Source organism: Engraulis encrasicolus, chromosome 21 (genome assembly GCF_034702125.1).
Source record: "Engraulis encrasicolus isolate BLACKSEA-1 chromosome 21, IST_EnEncr_1.0, whole genome shotgun sequence".
In the NCBI taxonomy this organism is placed as follows: Eukaryota; Metazoa; Chordata; class Actinopteri; order Clupeiformes; family Engraulidae; genus Engraulis; species Engraulis encrasicolus.
This window is the reverse complement of record NC_085877.1, coordinates 12,158,833-12,181,721: the sequence shown is the minus strand read 5'-3', so window position 1 is coordinate 12,181,721 and position 22,889 is coordinate 12,158,833. Positions and strand designations below refer to the sequence as shown.

The window sequence follows — 22,889 nt, the reverse complement described above, 5'->3', positions numbered from 1 at the left end:
AGGGGGTAGTACAACAGAGGGTGGAATCAAAGAAGCAAGTCATTATAGGTTAACACAGCGTCAGTAGACTACAGAACTCATAACTGATTGAAAACATGTACAATCCTAAAATATTCCTTGTTTATGTAGGCCTATGTGATATTCAAAGATTGTATCATATAGCCTAATATTCCTTGCATCCTCTTGCACTTTGCATCCTAATCCCATCAGACAGGTGTATTGTGAGCATTCATTTATACTATATTGTCACTTTAATTCATTTAAAGTTTGTTTGATATGCTATTTTAACTGGTATTTCCAATAAAAATAGGCTATGTATGTAGGCCTACTAGAAAATTGGGATTGGCCTTCAAAGTAAGGTCATGCATAAATTATGCAATGGGCGGCACAAACTCATCTTCGACTGCAACGTCATCAGTGCGCGACATTGGCTGGATGGCGCCTTCCTGACAGCGTGTGAAACATTCAGCTAGTGTTGACACTAAACATTTTGATTTCGGGAGACAATTTGTTTTTATTTTCGGTAAGTACCCTTACGCATGTCTACCAAACGAGAGCTCAATTGCAAGTGATTTCATGTCTGTTATTTATGTGTCGGGCACAGAATAACTTGCGTTGAAGATAGGCCGGTGAGGCATGCGTTTGCCAGTAAATAGCTAGGAAGCTGGGAATGTAGCACTGTTGTCATGCCTCTTGTAAATGGCCATTTAAATAGAAGAGAAACACATCTTATGTTCCTCCGTTGAAGTCCGAATGCCGGGCAGATGAAGCCATGTTCTACTGTCTTTAGACGGAGATTTTTGTCTGCAGTTTGCGATGTAGCGTGGATGTTTTGTTAGGTAACTGATGAGCTATTTTGCCATTCGGTTCGTTTTTAGCAAGTTGATAATGTGTTGTTGGAAGGCAGTGAGACATCTCTACGTCGCAGCTGCTTGGTCAGTTAAATTACCTCATGTTTCCCGGCGTTGCTTGGTAGGCCTATATAATAATACCTGGCGTCTGTCAACTTCAATGAAGTCAGACGGCCTGCAAACTCTCCGTGTGAGATTGTTGTTGTCTGTAGCACAGTAGTGGATTTGTTGTGATGAATCCTCAAAGCAGGTCTTTTGTTCACAAATTCACATCTGTTTCACATCTGTAGCTGTATGGCTTCCTAATGGGTGTAGTGTCAAGGCACTGAATCTATGAATCGATGTATCCACTTGTCACGATTCTGCTCCATCAGTATGAGCCAGTTGCGACTAGTACAGATATCCTATCTATCACATTATGGTTTGCTGATGCAATACATGAACAATACAATATACAACATATGGATCTTCTACCCTTCTTTAATTTGTCAGCCATGTTGATGCAAAATAAGCAAGTTGCTTGGACACTAAAACCTTGCCATACCCTTGTAATGTCCAGGGTAGTGTGAACTGAGTGGAAGCTTACGGATGGCAATGTCAGTCTAGGGCACCAGGATATTCATGCCTATAGGCCTACAGTGATTTTTGCAGGGTATGTGTTAAGATGAGCAAGCCAGATAGTAAATCCCCAAAGAAATATTTGATTTGTGCCGTGTGATATACACATTCCCTGTGCTTGAAGAAAGACTGATTGAGGGAAACCACTGTCTAAATATTACTCACACTGATGTTGTGTCTTCAATTTACTTTTGGTTGTATCCCTGTACATGGGCCTGCTCTGCGTGATTCACCCCACTCTTTTAGAAAATAGAAAAATAATGTTGAGATGTCTACATCTTTCAGTTTTCCTGACTGACTTGCTTGAACATCCGAAGCACTTTTGTATTTGGTCACTTGGTTTAAGGGTATTTAGCTTATAGAAGGCCAAATGAGGTAAGCAAACTTGCTGTTGGATCAACAACTGTCTACAGTTTAAGCTTACACTTTTATCTATTTGAGCGAAGGGGACAATTCACATTTCTAACATGACCTTACAGAACATGCGAATGCACCAGATTTGTACTCAACCAACCGGCTCTCAGCAGTAGTCCTTGGCTGATGGCAGGCAGGTGGGAAAAAAATGACGGACAGATAAAGAGAAGGAAAAAAAGACTACAGTATAGGGAGGCTGCTGCATTTTCAAAGCTGCAGGGTCACAGGTTGGATTCCCAGCTGTGAAAATGTGTAGGGGTGAGGATGGGGGATCTCGTTGGCACTCTCCTTCACCCTCGTCCACAGCTTATTGTCCTTGACAAAGGCATCCGACTGCTCTCAATGGTGACGGCTGACTTTGGATGTTTATATGTCACGTTGTGCTCTGTCTGTGTATGGGGGCTGGCATTGATCATTTCTTCCTTTGTGCCAAGTACATTCTGTCGTGCAGTAGGGTCATTCCATGTCAATTCACACGCCTTCCCCACATGACCCTCTCCGATTTACCCGATATCTCACATACAGGTACCTTTTGATGTCAATTGAAAGAATACCAAGTATTAGCACCCTACGTCCAACGGTTGCGGAGATGAAGCCCTCCAAAGTTGGGGTGCCATGACCACTTTTCAAGCCTGTGAATTGCATACAAAATTTACAAGCAGATTTTGACACCTCTGGTTTTAGTTTGAAGGAAGATACAGGCCTAAAAATCACCATGGCCCCTCAATATGACCCTGTCTACCAGATTATGTACTTACAAATAGCATGCCTTGATTATTTTTGGCTATATTAAGCCTTAAAAATTGAATTTGTGAAAACCGTGATGAAATGTCTTGCCATTTTGGGGTTCCAGATCTTGGAAACTATGTATGCTTTGGGAATTATAATTGATTTTCCATCATATTTGGGAACTGTACAGTGTATTCCAAAAAAAATAGGGCACTCAGACTTTTAATGATGGAATAGGAGGGACTCAAAAACAGCTTTTGGACAAAATGACCTTATGGTACCCTCTACTTCAGGCCTCAAATTAACCATGTGGGCACTTGATGACTGGAACGCCCTTTTAACCCCATGTACAGTAGCACTGTATCAAACATTCAAGCTTGGAAAAACTTTGTTTTTCAAAGTTCTTCATATTAATTTTGGCCTTCAAAGTATATGTTTTTGTCTATGTCTTATCACAGTGTCTGTTTTGTCTGCTGCCATCTGCTGGTCAAAGAACGTAACAACAGTGCAATGTAAGAAAACAAAAGGGGCTGAAAAATCTTGCCCATAATTTACCAATAAAGTAGCCTAGAAATCTAGACGCCCCTAGGGGTTAAGCTCGCTAGGCTACCAATAAAGGAATTTAATTCTACAGTATATTGCTATATATTAACTATATTTTAACAAGCATTATGCAGAATGCTCAATCATGATTACATTTCTACCAGGACACACCCACCCCCATGTCTGGTAGAAATGTAGTGCAGGGTTGAGGCCATCTTGAAACTGGCATTATGATTGAGCATTAAGCAGTCACACATAGGAAATCATTTGAACTAGAAATATTCATCATGCTTGTTTAAATCATAATTAATATATAGCAATATAATGTATAATTACAGTGCTTTATTGGTAAATTATGGGCAAGATTTCTCAGCCCCTTTTGTTTTATAGCATTACGCTGTTGTTACTTTTTTAGACCAGCAGATGGCAGCAGACAAAACAGACACTGTGATAAGATATAGAGAAAAACATATACTTTGAAGGCCAAGATTAATATGAAGAACTTTGAAAAACAAAGTTTTTCCAAGCTTGAATGATTGATACACTGCTACTGTACATGGGGTTAAAAGGGCGTTCCAGTCATCAAGTGCCCACATGGTTAATTTGAGGCCTGAAGTAGAGGGTACCGTAAGGTCATTTTGTCTCAAAGCTGTTTTTGAGTCCCTCCTATTTTATCTTTTAAAGTCTGAGCGCCCTAAATATTTTGGAATACACTGTACAGTTCCCAAATATGATGGAAAATCAATTATAACTCCCAAAGCATACATAGTGTCCAAGTTCTGGAACCCCAAAATGGCAAGACTCTTCTTCACGCTTTTCACAAATTCAGTTTTCATGGCTTAATATAGCTAAAAAATAATCAAGGCATGTCATTTGTAAGTACGTCATCTGGTAGACGGGGTCATATTGAGGGGCCATGGTGATTTTTAGGCCTGTATCTTCCTTTAAACTAAAACCAGAGGTGTCAAAATCTGCTTGTAAATTTTGTATGCAATTCACAGGCTTGAAAAGTGGGCATGGCACCCCAACTTTGGAGGGCTTCATCTCTGCAACCGTTGGACGTAGGGTGCTAATACTTGGTATTATTTCAATTGACATCAAAAGGTACCTCTGTGTGAGATATCGGGTAAATCGGAGAGGGTCATCTGGGGAGATTCTAGGGAATCATGTGAATTGACATGGAATGACCCAGTAATATTGAATATTTTTTCCTGCGTGATCAAATTATGTTCTGAATACAGTCATTTCTGTCACCACCACTATTTAATCACAATTAACAGCAGCAACAATAATAATGCAATACTAATATGATAATGAGGTTGATAATAATAGTAATAGTGATGATAATGCAATGATTGTAGTGATTATTATGATTAAATACATTTAATAGCATTTTTTTTTTTGCGTGATTGCCCTAGCCCTTGGACATCCAGTGCCAGCTCTGTGGCCCAGCAGACCAATAATAATAATAATAACAATAGCAATAACAATATGATGATGATGGTGATTAATAATGTGGTTACTTATAGCAGGTTTTCCATTTTTTTGTGTGTTGTTACCTCTAGCCTCTAGCATGGACACACATGGTGGTTTCTGCTGGACCATAATAATGATAATAACAACAACAACAACAATATTAACAACAATAATAATAAGTCAATAATGATGATGGCAACAATAATATTGATGGTTATTATAATAACATGATTGTTTATTGCAGGTTTTCCCTTTGTGTGTGTGTTAACCCTAATAATGATAATACAGTAGTTGTAGTCATGATGGATACTGTTCTTTGGGTGACTGCTGGTAACTGTCATGGCATGGGTAAGCAGTTAGGTTGTCAGACTTCAGGTTCCGATTCTGGGCTCGCCAGGTTGGTGGGGGGGAGTAATTAACCAGTGCTCTTCCCCATCCTCCACTATGACTGTGGTACTCTGATCATAGTACTGTCCTGTCGCACTGCCCCCTCTTAGGCACTGTTTGGCGCTGCCCGCTTCCACGGGTGAGGCATAAAATGCAATTTTGTTGTGTGCAGTGTGAGCACTGTGCGCTGTGGAGTGCTGTATCACAATGACAATTGGCGTTTCCCAGGTGTGCTCTCTGAATGTCCATGGGCAGACTGCAGGGGTAAACACGAGAAAGCAGAGTTCCAGCACACAGTGGTGCTTGCAGGCGCTGACAGCTACCCTGACTAATAACAATATCAAGAAGTATAGTAATAATGATTGTAATATGATAATAATAACATGATTATAATAAGAAAGGATAATGATAAATAATCATTTTTTTCAATTGCCTAAACCCCTTTAGTCTGCCCATGGACATCCAGAATGCCAGCACAGCTCGGTGCTGCAGGCTCTGACTAATAATAATAAGAATAATCATAATAATAATAATAGTAGTAATGATGATGATACTAATGATATGATGGTAATATATTAACAGTAGTATTAATAATAATAATAATGATGATGATGATGATGATTAATACTGTTCTATCGGTGACTGCTGGGTTTTCACTTTCCTCTTGTTTACCCCTGCAGCCTGCTCATGGACATCCAGAGTGCCAGCTCGGTGGTGCTGCAGGCGCTGCTGACTAATAAGAATAATCATAATAATAATAGTAGAAAGGACGATGATAATAATGACATGGTGGTAATATAAATACTGTTCTATTGGTGACGGCTGGGTTTTCACTTTCCACTTTGTTTTACCCCTGCAGCCTGCTCATGGACATCCAGAGTGCCAGCTCGGTGGTGCTGCAGGCGCTGACGCAGGCCACCAGCCAGGACACGGCGGTGCTGAAGCCGGCTGAGGAGCAGCTGAAGCAGTGGGAGACACAGCCAGGCTTCTACTCCGTGCTGCTGGTAGGTGGCCTTGTCATCCGTAAGCTCCTCCGACAACAACCACACGTAGCAGTCCTACTACGAGGCCGCCTCAGTCTACCTCGGTCAATGAGACATGACTTTGCCTTTTTCTTCACGGAAAAGATCGATGGCATCAGCAAACAAGGTTGTGACCCGTCAAGTTACAAGTCGCTACCCATGGTTAACGGCCCTGCTTCCCCTCAAAGCACTGTCTTGTCTGACAACCACATGTAGCAGTCCTACTACATGGTCGCCTCCGTCTACCCAGGTCAATGGCACAACTGTCTCCGAATTAACTCCATTCTATGAGAGTGATGTATCTAAAAGCATCACTTGTAGCTGTCAGGTGGACCCTGTCCCCATGAATCTGCTGCAAGCAATCGCCCCACAGTTGTCCAAGCAATCACACACAGGTATGTGATGAATGGCTCACTTTTTAGTGGTGTGTGACCATGAACACACCCACTCATCACTGCTATTGTCTCGGTAAACTAACCCAGTGGGCCATACGAGTCAATAACTGGGAGCATATACTCAGCCTGTACTTCAAAATTCAGGACAAGCACAAGTACCAAGCACCGGAGCTGCAGTATTTCTCTCTCAGTTAGACATTTTGTCTGGGTGTGTGCTTCCTTGCACTTAAAATAAATGAACTAAGCTACTTGACTATCTGCTGGTTGGCTGCAGCTAACTACTGGGCCTTTAGTGGTGTGTGACCAGGAACACACCCACTAATCACCGATTTTGTCTTGGTAAACTATCCATATGGGCCATACAAGTCAATAACTGGGGACACATATACTCAGCCTGTACTTTAAAATTCAGGACAAGCACAGTTGAGGGATTGGAGAACACAGAGCTGCAGTATTTCTCTCTCAGACATTTTGTCTGGGTGTGTGCTTTCTTGCACTTAAAAGAAATTAACTAAGCCATTTCACTGTTTGTTGGGTGCCGCTAAGGGCCATTAGTGGTGTGTGACTAAGAACACACCCACTAATTACTGATGTTGTCTTGGTAATCCAGATGGGCCATACGAATCACTGACTTGGGGCATATATACTCAGTCTGTACTCCAAAATTCAGGACAAGCACCGTTGAGCGAGTGGAGAACACAGAACTGCAGTATTTCTCCGTCAAACATTTTATTTTGTCTGGGTGTGTGCTTTCTTGCACTTAAAGGAAACAAGCTAAGCGACTTCACTATCTGCCTGATGGCTGCCCCTAAGGGCCATTAGTGGTGTCTGACCAAGAACACACCCACTAATCACTGCTTTGTCTCGGTAATCCAGGTGGGCCATACGAATCACTAACTTGGGGCATGTATACTCAGTATGTACTCCAAAATTCAGGACAAGCACCGTTTGGCAAGTGGAGAACACAGAGCTGCAGTATTTTAGTTTCAGACATTTTCTCTGGGCTTGTCCTTCCTAGCGCTCTAAAGCAATTTGCTAAGCTAGTTGTACTTGACTATCTGCTGGTTGGCTGCTGCTAAGTACTGGGCCATTAGTGGTGTGTGACCAAGAACATAGCCACTAATCACTGCTATGGGGCACTTAAGTCATGCCCTCTACTTCCATTCCATTCATTTTTTGCAAATTATTGCCCCATGGAGAGGAAGTGAACGAGGCGAGTCAAGTCGTGGTGCAAGAGTGGAGCTCCAAGGTTTGGATTGGCGTTGTAAAACCACTAATTTCAAGCTGAATAATTGTTTTTTGACTCCCCATACCCCATCAGGCGACAGGAAGGGGCGGAGACTTGAGCACTGTAACGATGTAGGGCCTTACGAATCACTAACTTGGGGCATATATATACTCAGGTTAAGAATCACAAGGGTAAAGACAAGCAAATCTACCTGCACACAAACCAACCGAGCAAAGACATCGAAAAGGCAAGCTGTCCTATCATGGGCAAATGGGGAGAAATCTTTCAAACCTCCGGTCACTTCAACAAACCGCACCCATAATTGCCTTCTTCTCTGAGTTGTGGTGGAACTGTCAATCTGTTGTAAACAAAGCTGACTTCAACATCTTATTGCAACATCCTCTAATAGGGCTTTCAGGCCGACCAGAACGGAGCTGGAGCCGGTGCCCGCACCAGTTACGTTCAGCACTAAAGTGCTTATCTGCGAACCGCCCGTGTTCATACCGGGCTCTGAACTTTTCCCGCACGTGACTGCGTTACCCGGATGAACCTGCTGATGGCCACGTTGTCGTCACGGTTCATGGAGAAGAAAACAAGAATATTGCTGTTCGCATTGCAAACCAACTTTCCAGTTCGCGAAAGCTAATATCTGTGGCGTGAACACGACGGTCGGTTGGTGATTAGGTACAGGAACGGGCACCTGCACGGTTCTCAGTCGGCCTGAATGTGCCTTGGGAGTGATGTATCTAAAATCATCGCTGATAGCCATCCTACTAGCTGCCAGGTGGACCCTGTCCCCATGAACTTGCTGTAAGCTATAGCCCACACAGTGGTCCCAGCCATCACATCTGTGCATATTTCCATTTGCCTTTAAACTGGCGAGGGTAACACCTCTACTGAGAAAGTCCACACTCAGCCCCGCTCAGGTTGAAAACTGTTGGCCGGGCTCACTGCTTCCATTCCAATCAAAAGCTGTTGAAAGGGCTGTTGCAAAACGGGTCACTGATTTCCAACTCAAAATGATCTACTTGGCTCTAGTCATCTCTAATCTTGGGCTCTAACTTGCATTACACTTAATGGCTCATCCACTATTTAGATATTACTGCTTGTTCTACTACTACTACTACTGTCTTCTTCACGATCAAGGACAATCTTCTTTCTATTCGGTCAACCATACAGTAACATACTTATTACTATACTCTCAAACATGGGCAGAACGGGTACTGTCCACTCCTGGTGTTGCTATCTCTGATCACTCTTGTTCATTCATTGCCTTGCATTGTCTCTGTTGTAAAAATGATTTTTTAAAAATATGTTTTTCCTTTGCCCTGCCAGAACATCTTCACCAACCACAGCCTTGATGTCAACGTGCGGTTCCTGGCTGTGCTTTACTTCAAGAATGGCATCGACCGCTACTGGAGGAGGGTGGCACCCAAGTAAGTCTCTTATCTTTTTAAAAAAAAAGAAAAATGTTTGTGCCTTCATTTAGATTTATTAGATGTGAGAGCAGAGCAGAGCAGAAAAGAAGCAAGTGGGAGAGAGAGCGGGGAGGCGGGTAAGTGACAGCCAGACTCGAGCCAAGGTCAAGATGCATTGGGGTGCATCAAACGCCCCTTGAAAAATAAAGCTTTGCAAAATCCCATTCTTCTCTTGCAGTATTGTTCCCCTTGCACTACCATATCTTCCTTACAATATGCATTGCAAATTTGATCTATGTTAAAGGGTGGCACAATAGACTTGAAATTCTGGAATTGTAGTGAATGGCCCCGTTTTTAGCAAAATCAGTGCAGAGTGTGGTTTGGTTTTTATGCTGTTTTGATAAAAACTAGTACAGAAAGTCATTTGGAAAAATGCTCCAGATGCCTTTCCACTTCCCTAGGACAACAAGCACTCAAAACATAGGTAAAAAAGATGGGTACATCATGGGTGTTCGAACATGGCTAAAGGACTAGCGCATGTGGGCTAAAACTTTGCACATACTTCACAAATTATGTTGTACAGCTGTTTCACCCGGGCCCAATCATATTCTTGTGAAATTTCATGTTCAGCTCTTATCATGCTATATATTACTGGAATGGTGCATGCAGGCCAGCTACAATACACATTTGAAATGATCTTGCGGGCCAAATAAAATGACTCTGTGGGACAGATTCTGCTCACAGGCCTGAGTTTGAAATCCTTGCCTTAATGCACTGGGCCAGTCTTTATGCTCCCTGTTGCATCTCGTCTGTCTCTCTGGTCTTCTCCCGTTATTCACAGGAAACACAAATCAATAGGACACTTTGACCTTTGTTTCTGGAATGGATGAGTGGTTTACTTATTCTGGTTGTACGTGACCTTCATGTTAAAGCAGACATTCATTGTATTGGGTTTTTGTATGTATCTATTTTTAATGTTCAAACTCAGTAATGAGCCAATTTTTTGTGCTGCTATGTAGTCAAAATTAGAGTATTAAGAGTGTAAATAGAGTGTTATATTAAGAAAGTTTCCGTAAATGCATACACAGCCACACAACTTCCCATAGACATCAGAAACACCAACAACTCCGAAACAGCCACATTAGGTGCTGCTTACCTTTGTTGTTAGACCTTATCAAATATTATCATTTTCATGGTCTTCCATTCATATAATGCACTTTGAAACTTGTATTGTCATTGAGAATGTTCTGCTGCAGTCCTGTCTAATACAATATCATTGCATTACCCACTTATGTAAATGTGCCACGAGGCTCATCTGTGAAAGTCAATTCATTTATAAAGCAGCAGATATGTCACTGGAGTTTTGATAAAAGCAGCTGCAATGTTTGATCATATTAGGCGACCATTTAGAGAAGCTGTGTCTGTCTTGTTTGTTTTGTTTTGTTGTGTTGTGTGTGCGTCATCTATTCCCCAAACTGTCATTGCCTTTTGTTTATTCCCACTTTATTCCCCCTTCTCACAGTGCTCTGTCTGAGGAGGAGAAGACATCTCTCCGCGCCGGTCTCGTCACAAATTTCAACGAGCCAGTCAACCAGGTGAGCACAACTAGAGGGAAAATTGGGAGGAAAGAGGGGGCACATCACCAAATTTATTTGAAGCATGTACAGTTGGTCAAGGAAACTGAAACACCTGTGATTTTGGTGTTGGAGGTTTCATGGCTAAATTGGACCAGCCTGGTGGCCAATTTTCATTAATTGCACGTTGCACCAGCCAGAGCAGAGAGTGAAGGTTTGCAGGGTAATAGCAGAGTTTTGCTCGAAATATTGCTGCAACGCATACAACATTATTGGTGACATATCAGAGTTTAAAAGAGGACAAATTGTTTGTGCACGTCTTGCTGCCGCATCTGTGACCCAAGACAGCAAGTCTTTGTGATGTATCAAGAGCCACAGGGTATCCAGGGTAATGCCAGCGCATCACCAAGGACTAACTGCATCCAACAGTATTAACTGTGGCCGCAAGAGAAGGCTGTCTGAAAGGGATGTTCGAGTGTTAAGCCGGACTGTACAAAAAACCCCATAAAATCACAACTGCCGAAATCATGGCAGATTGAAATGTGCACCTTTAAATCTCCTGATTTCACCAGAGCTGTCTGTCGGGAGCGGCACAAGGTCAATATGCACGACCGGGCTGCTATACCCCCAAACCTGTCTAAAACCAGATGTTTCAGTTTCATCGTCCAACCCCTGTATTTACCCCATCATGCTAGGAGGGTTTAAGGGGTTGGAAGAACGGAAGAATGTTGTAGAGGAAGATGGGATGGGGTTGGGAAATGACCCAGGCCAGACTCACAGCCCAGTTGTGGGCACAGCACCCCTGGAAAATCATTGCATATGAAGCATTTCACCCCCCATTTCACGCCCTAGGCCAGCTGTGCCTTTATAATGGTAATGTAGTAATTATAAAAACTATATTTGCATTGAAGAATTCATACAAGACACATGAAGCTCAATATGCAGTTATTTAGATTAACAACAATATTTAAAAAGTGGTAATAGTGAAATAAAATGTAAATAAGTAAGTAAATAAATAAATAAATAAATGTGAGTTGATGATGAGAAAAAAAATGTCTAAGGGAGCTGGTTTTGGAATAGGAAGGTTGCAGGTTCGAATACCATACCATCCATACCAACTCTTGTAGTGGCTCTTGTATTGGCTTTGTATAAGCCCATCGGGAAACTCCAACTCCCATTGTCATCGGGACCCAGCACTCCACAGCACACAAGTGCACACTGAACACAATTAAATTGCATTTATGCCTCACCCGTGCAAGGGGGCAGCCCTCAATGGCGCCCCTAGGGAGCAGTGCGGCGGGACGGTACCATGCTCAGGGTACCTCAGTCATGGAGAGGGATGGGGGAGAGCACTGGTTAATTACTCTCCCCACTAACCTGAAGGGTCGGGAGTCGAACCGGCAACCTTCGGGCTACAAGTCTGACGCCCTTACCGCTTATGACTGCCCATAATAAATGGGTAACAAGGAGGCTAACATATGGTTTGTGGTCCAGTATAATTTCTTCCCCAGAAGTACTCTTCTGAGATGCCCAACTATCTTGTGTTTTTGCAAAACATTAACCCTCTCCCCCTTACTGTTGACCTGCCTTGTCATTATGGCTAATTAGATGAGTAGGTCGTCACCATGGGGTGAAAAGGTCCCCGTTTGTCACTCTCACCAAGGACCGTCTCATTTGCATGCGTGTGACAAGCAGGCAAGGCAGAGTGTAATTTTAATCAACAGGCTTTGCCTTCGGCTGCTTAGTTGGCATGCAGGAGGAGACACCTGACTCGACAGAAGGGGACTGGAAACCAAACTGACGTCCTCACAGCCTCTCCGTTCCACAACACAGAAATCTCAACAGCAGTGCCGAAGGGATGTGTTGGCATGTCGTAGGAGCACAGTGCAACTTTTAATTTCCAATAGCCGAAGGACGCACTTATTTGTCTTGAGTGATTATTTTTTCTTGGTTGTGCTGAAGAAAAAACGTTTTAGACAGGAGTTTTCCAAAATGCAAGGCATTTTCAAGACTTATTTGGCTTTCCTTATGCTTTTTTATTTTGGTTTCTTTGACATTAGCAGGGAGATGACTAGCGATACCCAGTTTCTTGGGACTGCGGGATGATTCTATGTCCAAATAACAGTGGACTGACATTGTTTAGCAATACACCAACGTAATGTGTTGCTATGGGTGCCAAATGTGAACAGGATCCCGTCTGCTGAAAGGGGCATATGGCTTCCGCTTGACTGAAATCAAAAGTTCGTTTTTCAAACTGAAGGCCTAAAAGTTACAGCATTTGCTTTGTCATAGATTCAAGTACATATAAACCCTCAACAACCCCAGGGGGTCACCGTGACCGATTTATTGTATAAAATCCATACATCATCCATTTCAAGGAACGGTCCTTGGGTCTGCAGAAGTGAAAGTGAAGTGAAAGCCCATTGGCAAACTCCAACTCCCATTGTCACTCTATGCGTTTACATGAGACACTTAAGTCCGATTTAACTCACTTTAAATCTTAATTCCACTCTAAAAATATCATGTAAACAGTTACCGAACAGGATTTAAGTTTATTCCGATTTAAACTTAAGTCCTCTTTTAAATCCGATTAAACACGTTCCTCTGTCATGTAACCTTTTATTCGGAATTACAATAAATCCAGTCGTTTCACGCATGCTCGTTGACCACATGATGGCGCCAAGAGACCGTGCTCTTTGCCAGTGAGAAAAACATGGCGGCACTTCCTGTTGATTTACACATGAAAGTTTTGCTTAATTTAAAGTCCCTAAGTGACTATAAATGTTGTGGCTTCCATATATTGATGTAAAAGTGCCACACGAAGTAATGAAGCACAACAAAGTTACTCCACATTACCATTTGACCACTCGTTTTTCTATGCTAACAGGGCAGCTAATGTAGCATTGTAAATGATCCAGGGAGAAAGGGGGAAATGTTGTGATTTCAGTCCGCCTGAGACAATGATTTTCGTGGGGAAGATGACCTGCATCTCGGTGGCATTGGACCACGCCCCCGTGCCTTATTTGGCTCGCTCAGCACGTGCGTCCTCAGTCCAATCGCAATGCTTTATTTTCCCCAGACGTTTAATCGCATTTAAGTGAAAGTGCCATGTATACACATCGCAAAATAACTCTTAATCCGATCTATTTAAATCGCATTTATTAAATCGGACTTAAAAACATCATGTACACGTAGCCATTGTGACACAGCACTCCACAGCACACAAGTGAACACTGCACACAACGAAATTGCATTTATGCCTCACCCGTGCAGGGGGGCAGCCCTCAGTGGCGCCCCATGGGGAGCAGTGCGGTGGGACGGTACCATGCTCAGGGTACCTCAGTCATGGAGGAGGATGGGGGAGAGCACTGGTTGATTACTCCCCCCACCAACCTGACGGGTCGGGAGTCGAACCGGCAACCCCTGGGATGCAAGTCTGACGCCCTAACCGCTCACCCATGACTGCCCCTCATAAAGGGTAAAGGTGCATAAAGGTGCGAAATTAGTACCTGGAAATAATAGCCATTGGCACCTGTCTCTTTTCGAGTCTCTCTGCCCTGGAGGTCATTCATTCATTTATTTATTAATTCATTCATTCCACTTTATTGACCATGGTGATATGCTGAAAGACTGGCCGACTGGTTGATGCCTTGATTTATTGATTTCTGTCTCACCGACTGATGGACTGCTTGGTTGATTGAGTGGTTGACAGGCAGGCAGATGGATGGACAGGCAGAGAGAAGCGACTGACTGGACGCCTGATTTATTGACTTTTGATTCACCCCAACCTTTTAAATTGATTATGAGGGATTTAACGCTGCATCAGCAAAAGATCAGCTTAAGGCCAGGATTTTTTTCATTTATCCTTTATTTAGCCAGGATTGTCCAATTGAGACAAGGTATCTCTTTTGCCAGGGAGTCCTGGTCAAAATGGCAGCCAACAAAAAGTTCCAGATGCAGACAGACGCATTAAAGGAAATATGAAGAAAAAAAAAACCTGAAGATGGTGTGTCAGTGACTGTGGCCAGAACTCATTCCAGCTGTACTGGAGAAGATGGACAGATGGAGGGTGGATACAGACAAATACAGTCCGGAACTGTTCCCCATCTTGCTGAAGGCCGATTGATCGATTAGGTGTAGGGCTGTCTTAAACGATTATTTTTCTCGTCATTAATCTATCAACTCTTTTCGATTATTCAAACGATTCATCTTTATAGTAACTTATTTACTCTGAGATACAACATCCAATTGATACGTGCTGGGCAATTTTAGGTTTCAATAAAGTAATAAAGCCTTAGAAAAGTAAGTAAAAAAAGCATTGAATTAAATGAAACGATTAGTCGACTATGAAAATTCTTGCCGACTAATTTTTATAGTCGATTAGTCGCGATTAGTCGATTATTCGTAGCAGCCCTAATCAGGTGCCTTTCCTATTGATGGGTTATTTGACATATTGACTAATGGCTGATTGGTTGACTACTGGACGTCATTAATTGATCAATCGCAGGCATATTAAAATGGCTTCTTTGCTCTGTCTCCAGATTGCCACCCAGATGATGGTGTTGATATGCAGGGTGGCTTGCCCATGGTCTACTCTAGACTCTAGACTGTTCATGGTAGTGGCCTGAACTCATCCACATCTTATGGAAGATGATACGCAGAAGTTGATGGCTTAGTTTTTAATCCCTTTATTAACTGTGTGACTCTAGATCGCCACGTAGATGGCTGTGCTGATAGCCAAGGTGGTGCGTCTGGACTGCCCTAGCCAGTGACCTGAGCTGATCCCTATCCTGGTGGAGGCGATAGATAGATAGATGGTTAGATGGATATAGATAGATAGATAAATGCATAGATTGAAGCCGGATTTATTGATTAATTGACTGACAGACAGACAAACACAGATCCACTGATTTTAACCTTTTTGCCCAGATCGCAACTCAGACGGTGGTTCTGATAACCAAAGTGGCGCGTTTGGAATGCCCCAGGCAGTGGCCAGGGCTCATCCCCATCTTATTTGATTTGATAGATCGGCATAAATATTAATTGATCCCTTTATCAATTTTCTGTCTCTAGATGGCAAACCAGATTGCAGTGCTGAGATGGCACTGTCTGGATAGCAGTGTCTGGACTGCCCTCACCAGTTGCCTGAGCTCATACCCATCCTGCTGGAGACCATAGAAAGAAATCTATTTGATAGATTGGCAGAAAGATGAACTGATCCCTTTATTAACCTTTATTTACCGTACCTCTCAGATTGCAACTGAGATAGCGGTGCTCATAGCCAAGGTGGTGCGTCTGGACTGCTCTCGCCAGTGGTCAGAGCCCATACCCATCTTATTTGATTTGATAGATTTGCAGAAAGATCCATTGATACCTTTATTTACCGTGCCTGTCAGATTGCAACCCAGATAGCGGTTCTCATAGCCAAGATGCGTCTGGACTGCCTCTCGTCAGTGGCCTGAGCTGATCCCCATCTTGCTGGAGGTGATGAATAGAAAGAAATTGATTCTATTTATTTTACTTATTGTGCTTCTCAGATTGCAACTCAGATAGCGGTGCTGATAGCCAAGGTGGCGCGTCTGGACTGCCCTCGCCAGTGGCCGGAGCTGATCCCCATTCTGCTGGAGGCGGTGAAGGTTCAAGATGGCCTCCCGCAGCACCGCGCCCTCCTCACCTTCTACCACGTCACCAAGACGCTCGCCTCCAAACGCCTCGCCAACGACAAGAGGCTCTTCCAGGACGTGAGTAAACGCCTACTGTTGTCTTTTCTAGTTTGTGCTGTAGCACGCAGGGTTGTGTTTCTTGAAAGCATCATTGCTAACTTTGTTACCAGCTTAGTTAAGTTGGTTGTAATGCAATTACCCATTTGCAATCTGTGAAATTTGTTATTGGTTACCATTGATACTTTTTAGAGTCTAGGGTCTAGGTTCCTGAAATCTTTCTTTCTTTCTTTCTTTCTTTCTTTCTTTCTTTCTTTCTTTCTTTCTTTCTTTCTTTCTTTCTTTCTTTCTTTCTTTCTTTCTTTCTTTCTTTCTTTCTTTCTTTCTTTCTTGTTTTTTCTGCCTGTCTCAAGTTCATCAGTCTGTCTGTCTGTCTCTCCATCAGTTGCTTTGTGTTTTTATCTCCATGCCTATTTCAGGCAGTGGAACTGAGTGACTCACAGTTGTAAATGTGTCAGTGTTGTGTGACATTTTTGCTATGCTGCAATGCAATGTGTCTCTGGTTCTTGTCTTCACCCACTGTGGTATCGGTGGTTTGAGACTGTACACTGGGAACATAAAATTTCATGTGGGAACACAAGCAAGAGTCATAAAGACTGACATGTGTAAATGAAAAAAGCTTTCAGTAGATTTACATTACACATTTATGTGCTGTACACATAATGAAAGCTTTCATGATTACAGAATCCGCTTAAATTGTCCCAAGTCTGTAACTAACTCTATTGCACTGGGTTGAAAATGTTTGTGTAGAATTTTACTATGTGGTAGGTCTTTTTTTTCTTTCTTCGGTTTGGTCATAGTTGAGGTCCTGTTCATCTTTATGCTTAAATGTCACTGGCTCGGGAGCTCTCTGTGTCTGTGTCCTGTCTGTGATGTCTTGGGGGAATACTCAGCAGAGGGCTCGGAGGGTAGCTGTATTCCTCCAAAGTGCATAGCCAGAAATCACAATGTGGCTGGTGGGTCCAGCAAAAAATCAGGTGGCTGTAGATCAAAGGCCATATGCTATCATTATTACTGATGCAACAGTGAGTCAAACTAAGCCAAGACTATTGATCGGATGGGCCTGAATGGCATTTCGGACAAGTACAACCTGACCCCATTGTGAGGCTGCTTTGGTATATTTTAAAGGTTCAATGTGTTATTTTTAGTTTATTTCCTGAATTGATTTGATTAACAAATGTCACCATTGCAATGAATATTGTCTACCACCATCAAAGTGTAATTATTGCCTTTCTTAAATAAGTAGATGAGCGGTAGGTTGATCCTCTCCATGTAATCCAATTACCCGTCATGGACATCGAAGTTGGTTGCAGAACCTAATCTGGTCAGACTAGTGAATACTAGTTTATGTACAGTACTTTGTGTGGCAATTCATGAAAAGGATCAAATACATAAGTATAAGTATAATAATATACTATATAAGTATAACCTTTGGAAATGAACTACATAATTGAAACACTTCACCTTTTTCAATATGTAATTTTAAGGTGCTGATGAGTCTAGCAAAACAAGGCTTTCTTTTTTCCAATTAAGATTTAGCCTTTCAAGTTATCAGTGGTGGTGGTTGCAGCTGTAGATTTGCTATTTAGCCCACTCTTGGTGGTGAGAAAACGACTTCCCCAGATGCTCCCACAAAACGGATTTCCAACATGACACGCAAATCATGAACACGACAGGGCCCAAGAAGACTAGAAGAGCCTTGCACATGTGCCATCTGGCTTGATTGACAGCTGATATGTTTATCATCATCTTGTCAGCAGCTATTGCAAGCTGTAGCCTCCCCTACACACACACACACACACACACACACACACACTCACTCACTCACTCAATTGCACACGTGCGCGCACACACACACACACTCACACTCACACTCACGTCTTAAGTAAATGAAAGCGAAAGCTGTCACGATGTCAGGCGAGACCCCACAACAAATGACTGATTTGTTTGTTCAGCTCTGAGGCTTTCTCTGAGACCCTTAGTCCTGTCTCATAACTGGGCTGCGGAGAAACTCCACTCAGAGGGGTTTTTTAAAAATTATTTTTTTAACCCTTCTTTCTCTGTTCCCGTGTTTTTGGGGAATTTGGGTAAGTAATCGTCAAAGTAAAAGCTATGCAAATACGCATATGTATTTATATTTTAAATTTCATCAAAAAAACCTAAGTGACAAAGTAAAAGCTATTCAAGTGGCATCCCTGACCATCATGACCACTTAATAATTAAGATCTGAGTTTTTCTTTTGCATGCTAAAAAAAGACCAGTAGCTCGTGGGATAAATTAAAGTGAACTTGAAGGCGAGCAAGACAGAATATGGTGAATAAAAGACCAGTGAATGGGTGATATCAGTTCACCATAGCAGACCTATAACTACTTTGAGGCAGTGGCTTAGAAACTCACAGGCACAGGCACAGGCACAGGCACAGGCACAAAAGACAGAAGATGTTGAAGGCAGCCGCAGCAGGACCAGTTTGTTTCACAAAAAAAAAGTTCTTGTTTAGACCTCTGTGGGGGACTGACGCGGAATTTAGTAGGGCAAAGATAAAACACTGCTAAAATATTAAAGAAAGAAATGTTAAAAAGACACTGTGCTACTTGTTAATATTAATCAGTGCTAGTCAAAAAACGTCTGAGCTCTGCACGAAAGGAATGTTGAGTGAAACATGAACAGCTAGCAAGTGTCTTACATATTTGCTCAATAGAAAAGTATCTATTTACGCTCTATAGTAGTGTTTCTCCACAGGGTGTTATGGAGCGTTAAGGGGGGCATTGGGCGGGCTATCAGTTGCCATTGAGGAGGATTAGTCTATTTTATTTTATTTAATACTAAAGACGGCATTGGCAAGCTTATCATGAGGTCAAAGGGGTGCTTGTTCAGAAAAGGTTGAGAACCACTGCTCTATAGAAAAGTTTGATGTTTTCATGCAATGTCCTTTGTGTAAAACGTTTGTAAGTGAAGTCAGTGGTTCCCGTCTTGTGTTCTGCCTCAGTTTGCTCACAAATTAACTGTTCATAAACAAGCCATAAGCTTCCAAGCTGTCAGATTAATTCAAAAGTTTCCCAAAGTAAAATAAAGGCTCCAGTGTTTCCTATGTCCATGCCTTTTTTCTTCAGGATTTCAGTTGGGACAAATTGTGGATGGAAGAATAAGTGGGGCATTTCAGCGTGAACATAGTCAGTCATCCTGGCCGTAAATGTACGTCTATAGATGGGGAAAACCAGAATGGTGAATTGCCAACAACAAATCGAAATTTATTTCGGCTTTTTTTGGGGCCATGGATTGGAAGAAGTCCCACTGTGGATGAAAAGTCTTCTTTGTTGGTATTGGTGGTCTCACCCTGAATTCACTCAAGCATCAGCAGGCTGCTGCGTTTGTCTAAATGTGCATCTTCCAAAACCAGTAATAGACGATTTGGTGTTTGGAAACCAAATTGGCGCCTGTTAAAGTGATACTGTCCCATTTTTGGAATTAAGCTTATTTTAAACCTCCCCTTGAGTTAAATAATTGGGTTTATACCAGTTAGCCGCCATCTGTTCTCATAGGACTCAATGTTAACTGCTAGCTTGGAGGTAAAATTTGCACTGCCATACCCAGAGAATGGCTGAAAGTACAGGAGAATGGTAAAACCTAATTATTTAACTCAAGGGGAGGTGTAAAATAAGCTCATTTCCAAAAATGGGACAGTATCACTTTAAGAATTGTAATGCCAAAATAAAGGACCTCTCCATGGTCGATTCGATGGTGAAACATGCTGAAGAACCAAGGCAGAGAAAAAAAAATATTTTGTCTGAAAAATTCCAGTGGGCAATGATGACTGATGGAGAAAGTGAACACAACTTTTCCTATTGTCAATGCAGTTATTAAGTTGAGTGAGTATTTACAAGAACAGTGTGTGAGGGTTTGCAAAGAGGGTCTGCATCTGTAAAGTCAACACAGACGTCTACTCGGGATGAAGAATTTGGGAGTGGAATGTTTGTTTGTATTGGTGATTGAACATTCACAGCTTACTGACTCCAGTGTTTTGAAATTAATTGCTTCACTTCAACAAAGCACACAGGATTTGGAACCAAGGGTATTTATGAAGGACAAAGGCGTCATCCTTTGCTCGCTATTGGAAATGAAATTAATCAAGCTGTGTTTTGATGATGTTCGCCATCTTGGGTCCCTCGTAGCTTGATATCGCAAAAGTGCAGTCAGGGTGTGCGTGCATGCATTTGTGCATGCATGCTTGCATATAGTATGTGCATGTGAGTGAGCACTATTCATTACGTGTTTGGATTTAAACAGCATTGAACTTCTTGCATTTTATATCCTTTTGTAGGTGCTGTTGTGATGTTTTTAAATGTTTGTGCTGTTGCCTTGCTGGAGATGTTAACCTGTTAGGACACAGCAATACATTTGCTGTTACCAGAATGGCAATGATCAAGTTGTAGTGCATTACTAAAGGCCCTGTGTTATGTCATGGTATTGTAGTACTACGGTAGTTAACTTTTCAATAACTAATAAAGCATGCCACTGGAGGTACGGCGTGCGCTAAGGGGCTACTATTTGAGATGCTCTCTCCCTCTGCTGTCACTTCGCTCAGTCTTTTTCAGTACTTGAAAACAAGGCCCAACTCTCTCTCTCCCTCTCTCCCTATCTTTCTTCCTCTCTCTCTCTCTCCATTTTCGTTCTCCTCCTCTCACTCTCCATCTTTCCACTTCTCAGTTCTCATGATCTTCCATGACACAAGAGAGAAATGAGTGGTCTGTCCTCCTCCTCCGCATCCCCTCTCTTCTCGTCTCTCCTCGTCCTGACGAGCAACTCTAACTGTGAAAAAAAATCTCTGTCACTCTCTACTGATGAACTCTTTTGTGTTACTCCCTAAGTGCAGGAAGACTCCCCGTGAGACTGTTTCTACCTGTCGCTCTCCTAAGGCGTGCGTGCGTGCGTGCGTGCGTGTGTGTGTGTGTGAGATGTCTCTTGTTCTTGGGCTTTGAAGCGGCACACTTGATGACGCAGTCATTGTCTCTACCTCATTTCTTCTTTTTCTCCTTCGTCTTCTTTTTGTTTATGTATTGCCATGTTCAGTTAGTTAGACATTACAGTACACGCCTCTGTTGTTGCATGTACCGTATATATATATTTTAAAACTGTTGTTTGCAATAGGGTTGTAAATAATAATCGAAATGTATCGATGCATCGATCCTACGGCCGACGATTTAATCGAATCGTATCCTATCGTGGGGAATTGTTAAGTATCGAAAAGAATCGAATCGCTGGCCCCTGTCCAATGCCCTGGCTCCATAACATAATAGAAGTGGAAAAGGAATTGGAAAAAATCGAATCGTATTGTGGGGCATTCTTAAGTATCAAAAATAATCAAATTCCTTCTTTAAGCAATCGATACCATATTGTATCGTCATGGAGGCTGTGATATACACCCCTAGATCCCAATGGTCTAGATGATGGCGTTGTGCAACACTGATGCAATTATAAAAGTGTCATGATGTTGTGAAAGTCACATCCTCTGGAGGGATTGTAACAAAGACAAAGAAATCGTAGCCCTTTTTTAAGTGAATTGCCTCTTCATTTAAAATTATTATGTTGCAAAGTGTTTATTTTTAAATTTCTGTGACGTATGGTAGGAAGCTTGATTGTCTGCTTTGATCTCAGGGCCCCTGTTGTGACCTCCTATGGATCCTTTCTATTTTGAGTGACTGAGGTCTTTAAGTCTATACTTGTGGTCAAGTGTGTGTTTTTTTGCAGTTACTGTGATTCATTGCACTTGCGTGCATGCTTGGCGTTTTGTGAATGAATGTAGCATCATGGTCCCTGTAGGTACCCGAGTCCGCCTGTGGGTGTCACTGTTTGGCTATCCGTGGTGGCAGGGTTGGAAAACCTGTGTAATCACCAAGGAGTTGCAGGCTGGAAATCTTTTGAGAAAGGCAGAAGCCTTACATATTTTTCATCCAGCTCAGCCATATAATAAGACTGTGTGGTTTTTGGCTTGACTGTTTTTTGGCATCTAAGACCAACGCTGGGCTGCACTCACAACCTCCAGGGCTGCAGAAAACTTTCAGTTTGCACCAGTGGGCGATGAGGACCGTGGGACTGCATAAGTTTTCAAATAAAAATACTCAGAATAATGTGTCTTTTCCCTCTAACGCAACTCTGCCCTAAAGTAGGCCCAATGACCACACCTGCTATTTTTTTTAATCGGGTGGAGACTCACCAAGAACAAGACTGTAACACATTTTGCAGTATTTAGAAAAAGAAAAATTACCAACTGGCGCCCAGCTGATTTGGCTATGTCTTCTGTCTCCTAATATCCTCACGTTTTAGTAGTTAGAAATGAGGGATTCAAAGGTTAGGCCTAATTCTAGTTACTGAATCTCAAGTGTCCCCATTCATTATGTTCCTTTCACAGGTTTTGCTTGAAACTTGAACGTTTTCTGTGTTTGCATATCAGTAAAAAGCGTCTTGAATTTACGGTCAGCAGATTCATTACAAATCCGTAAACTTGGAGCTGTCACA

General features: G+C 42.3%; 1 protein-coding gene across 1 annotated transcript in view; it reads left to right on the top strand.

Annotated features, from left to right (window-relative positions):
- Positions 1-427: 427 nt before the first annotated feature.
- The window catches only part of ipo11 (importin 11), a 188,783-nt gene continuing 166,321 nt past the window's right edge, over positions 428-22,889 (top strand). Inside the window, exons 1-5 of the mRNA XM_063187689.1 lie at positions 428-523; positions 5,878-6,022; positions 8,999-9,099; positions 10,604-10,676; positions 16,193-16,396. Of these exons, the coding sequence (XP_063043759.1) occupies positions 5,885-6,022; positions 8,999-9,099; positions 10,604-10,676; positions 16,193-16,396 (516 nt within the window). The 5' untranslated portion in view covers positions 428-523; positions 5,878-5,884. The remainder of the gene's footprint in view (positions 524-5,877; positions 6,023-8,998; positions 9,100-10,603; positions 10,677-16,192; positions 16,397-22,889) is intronic.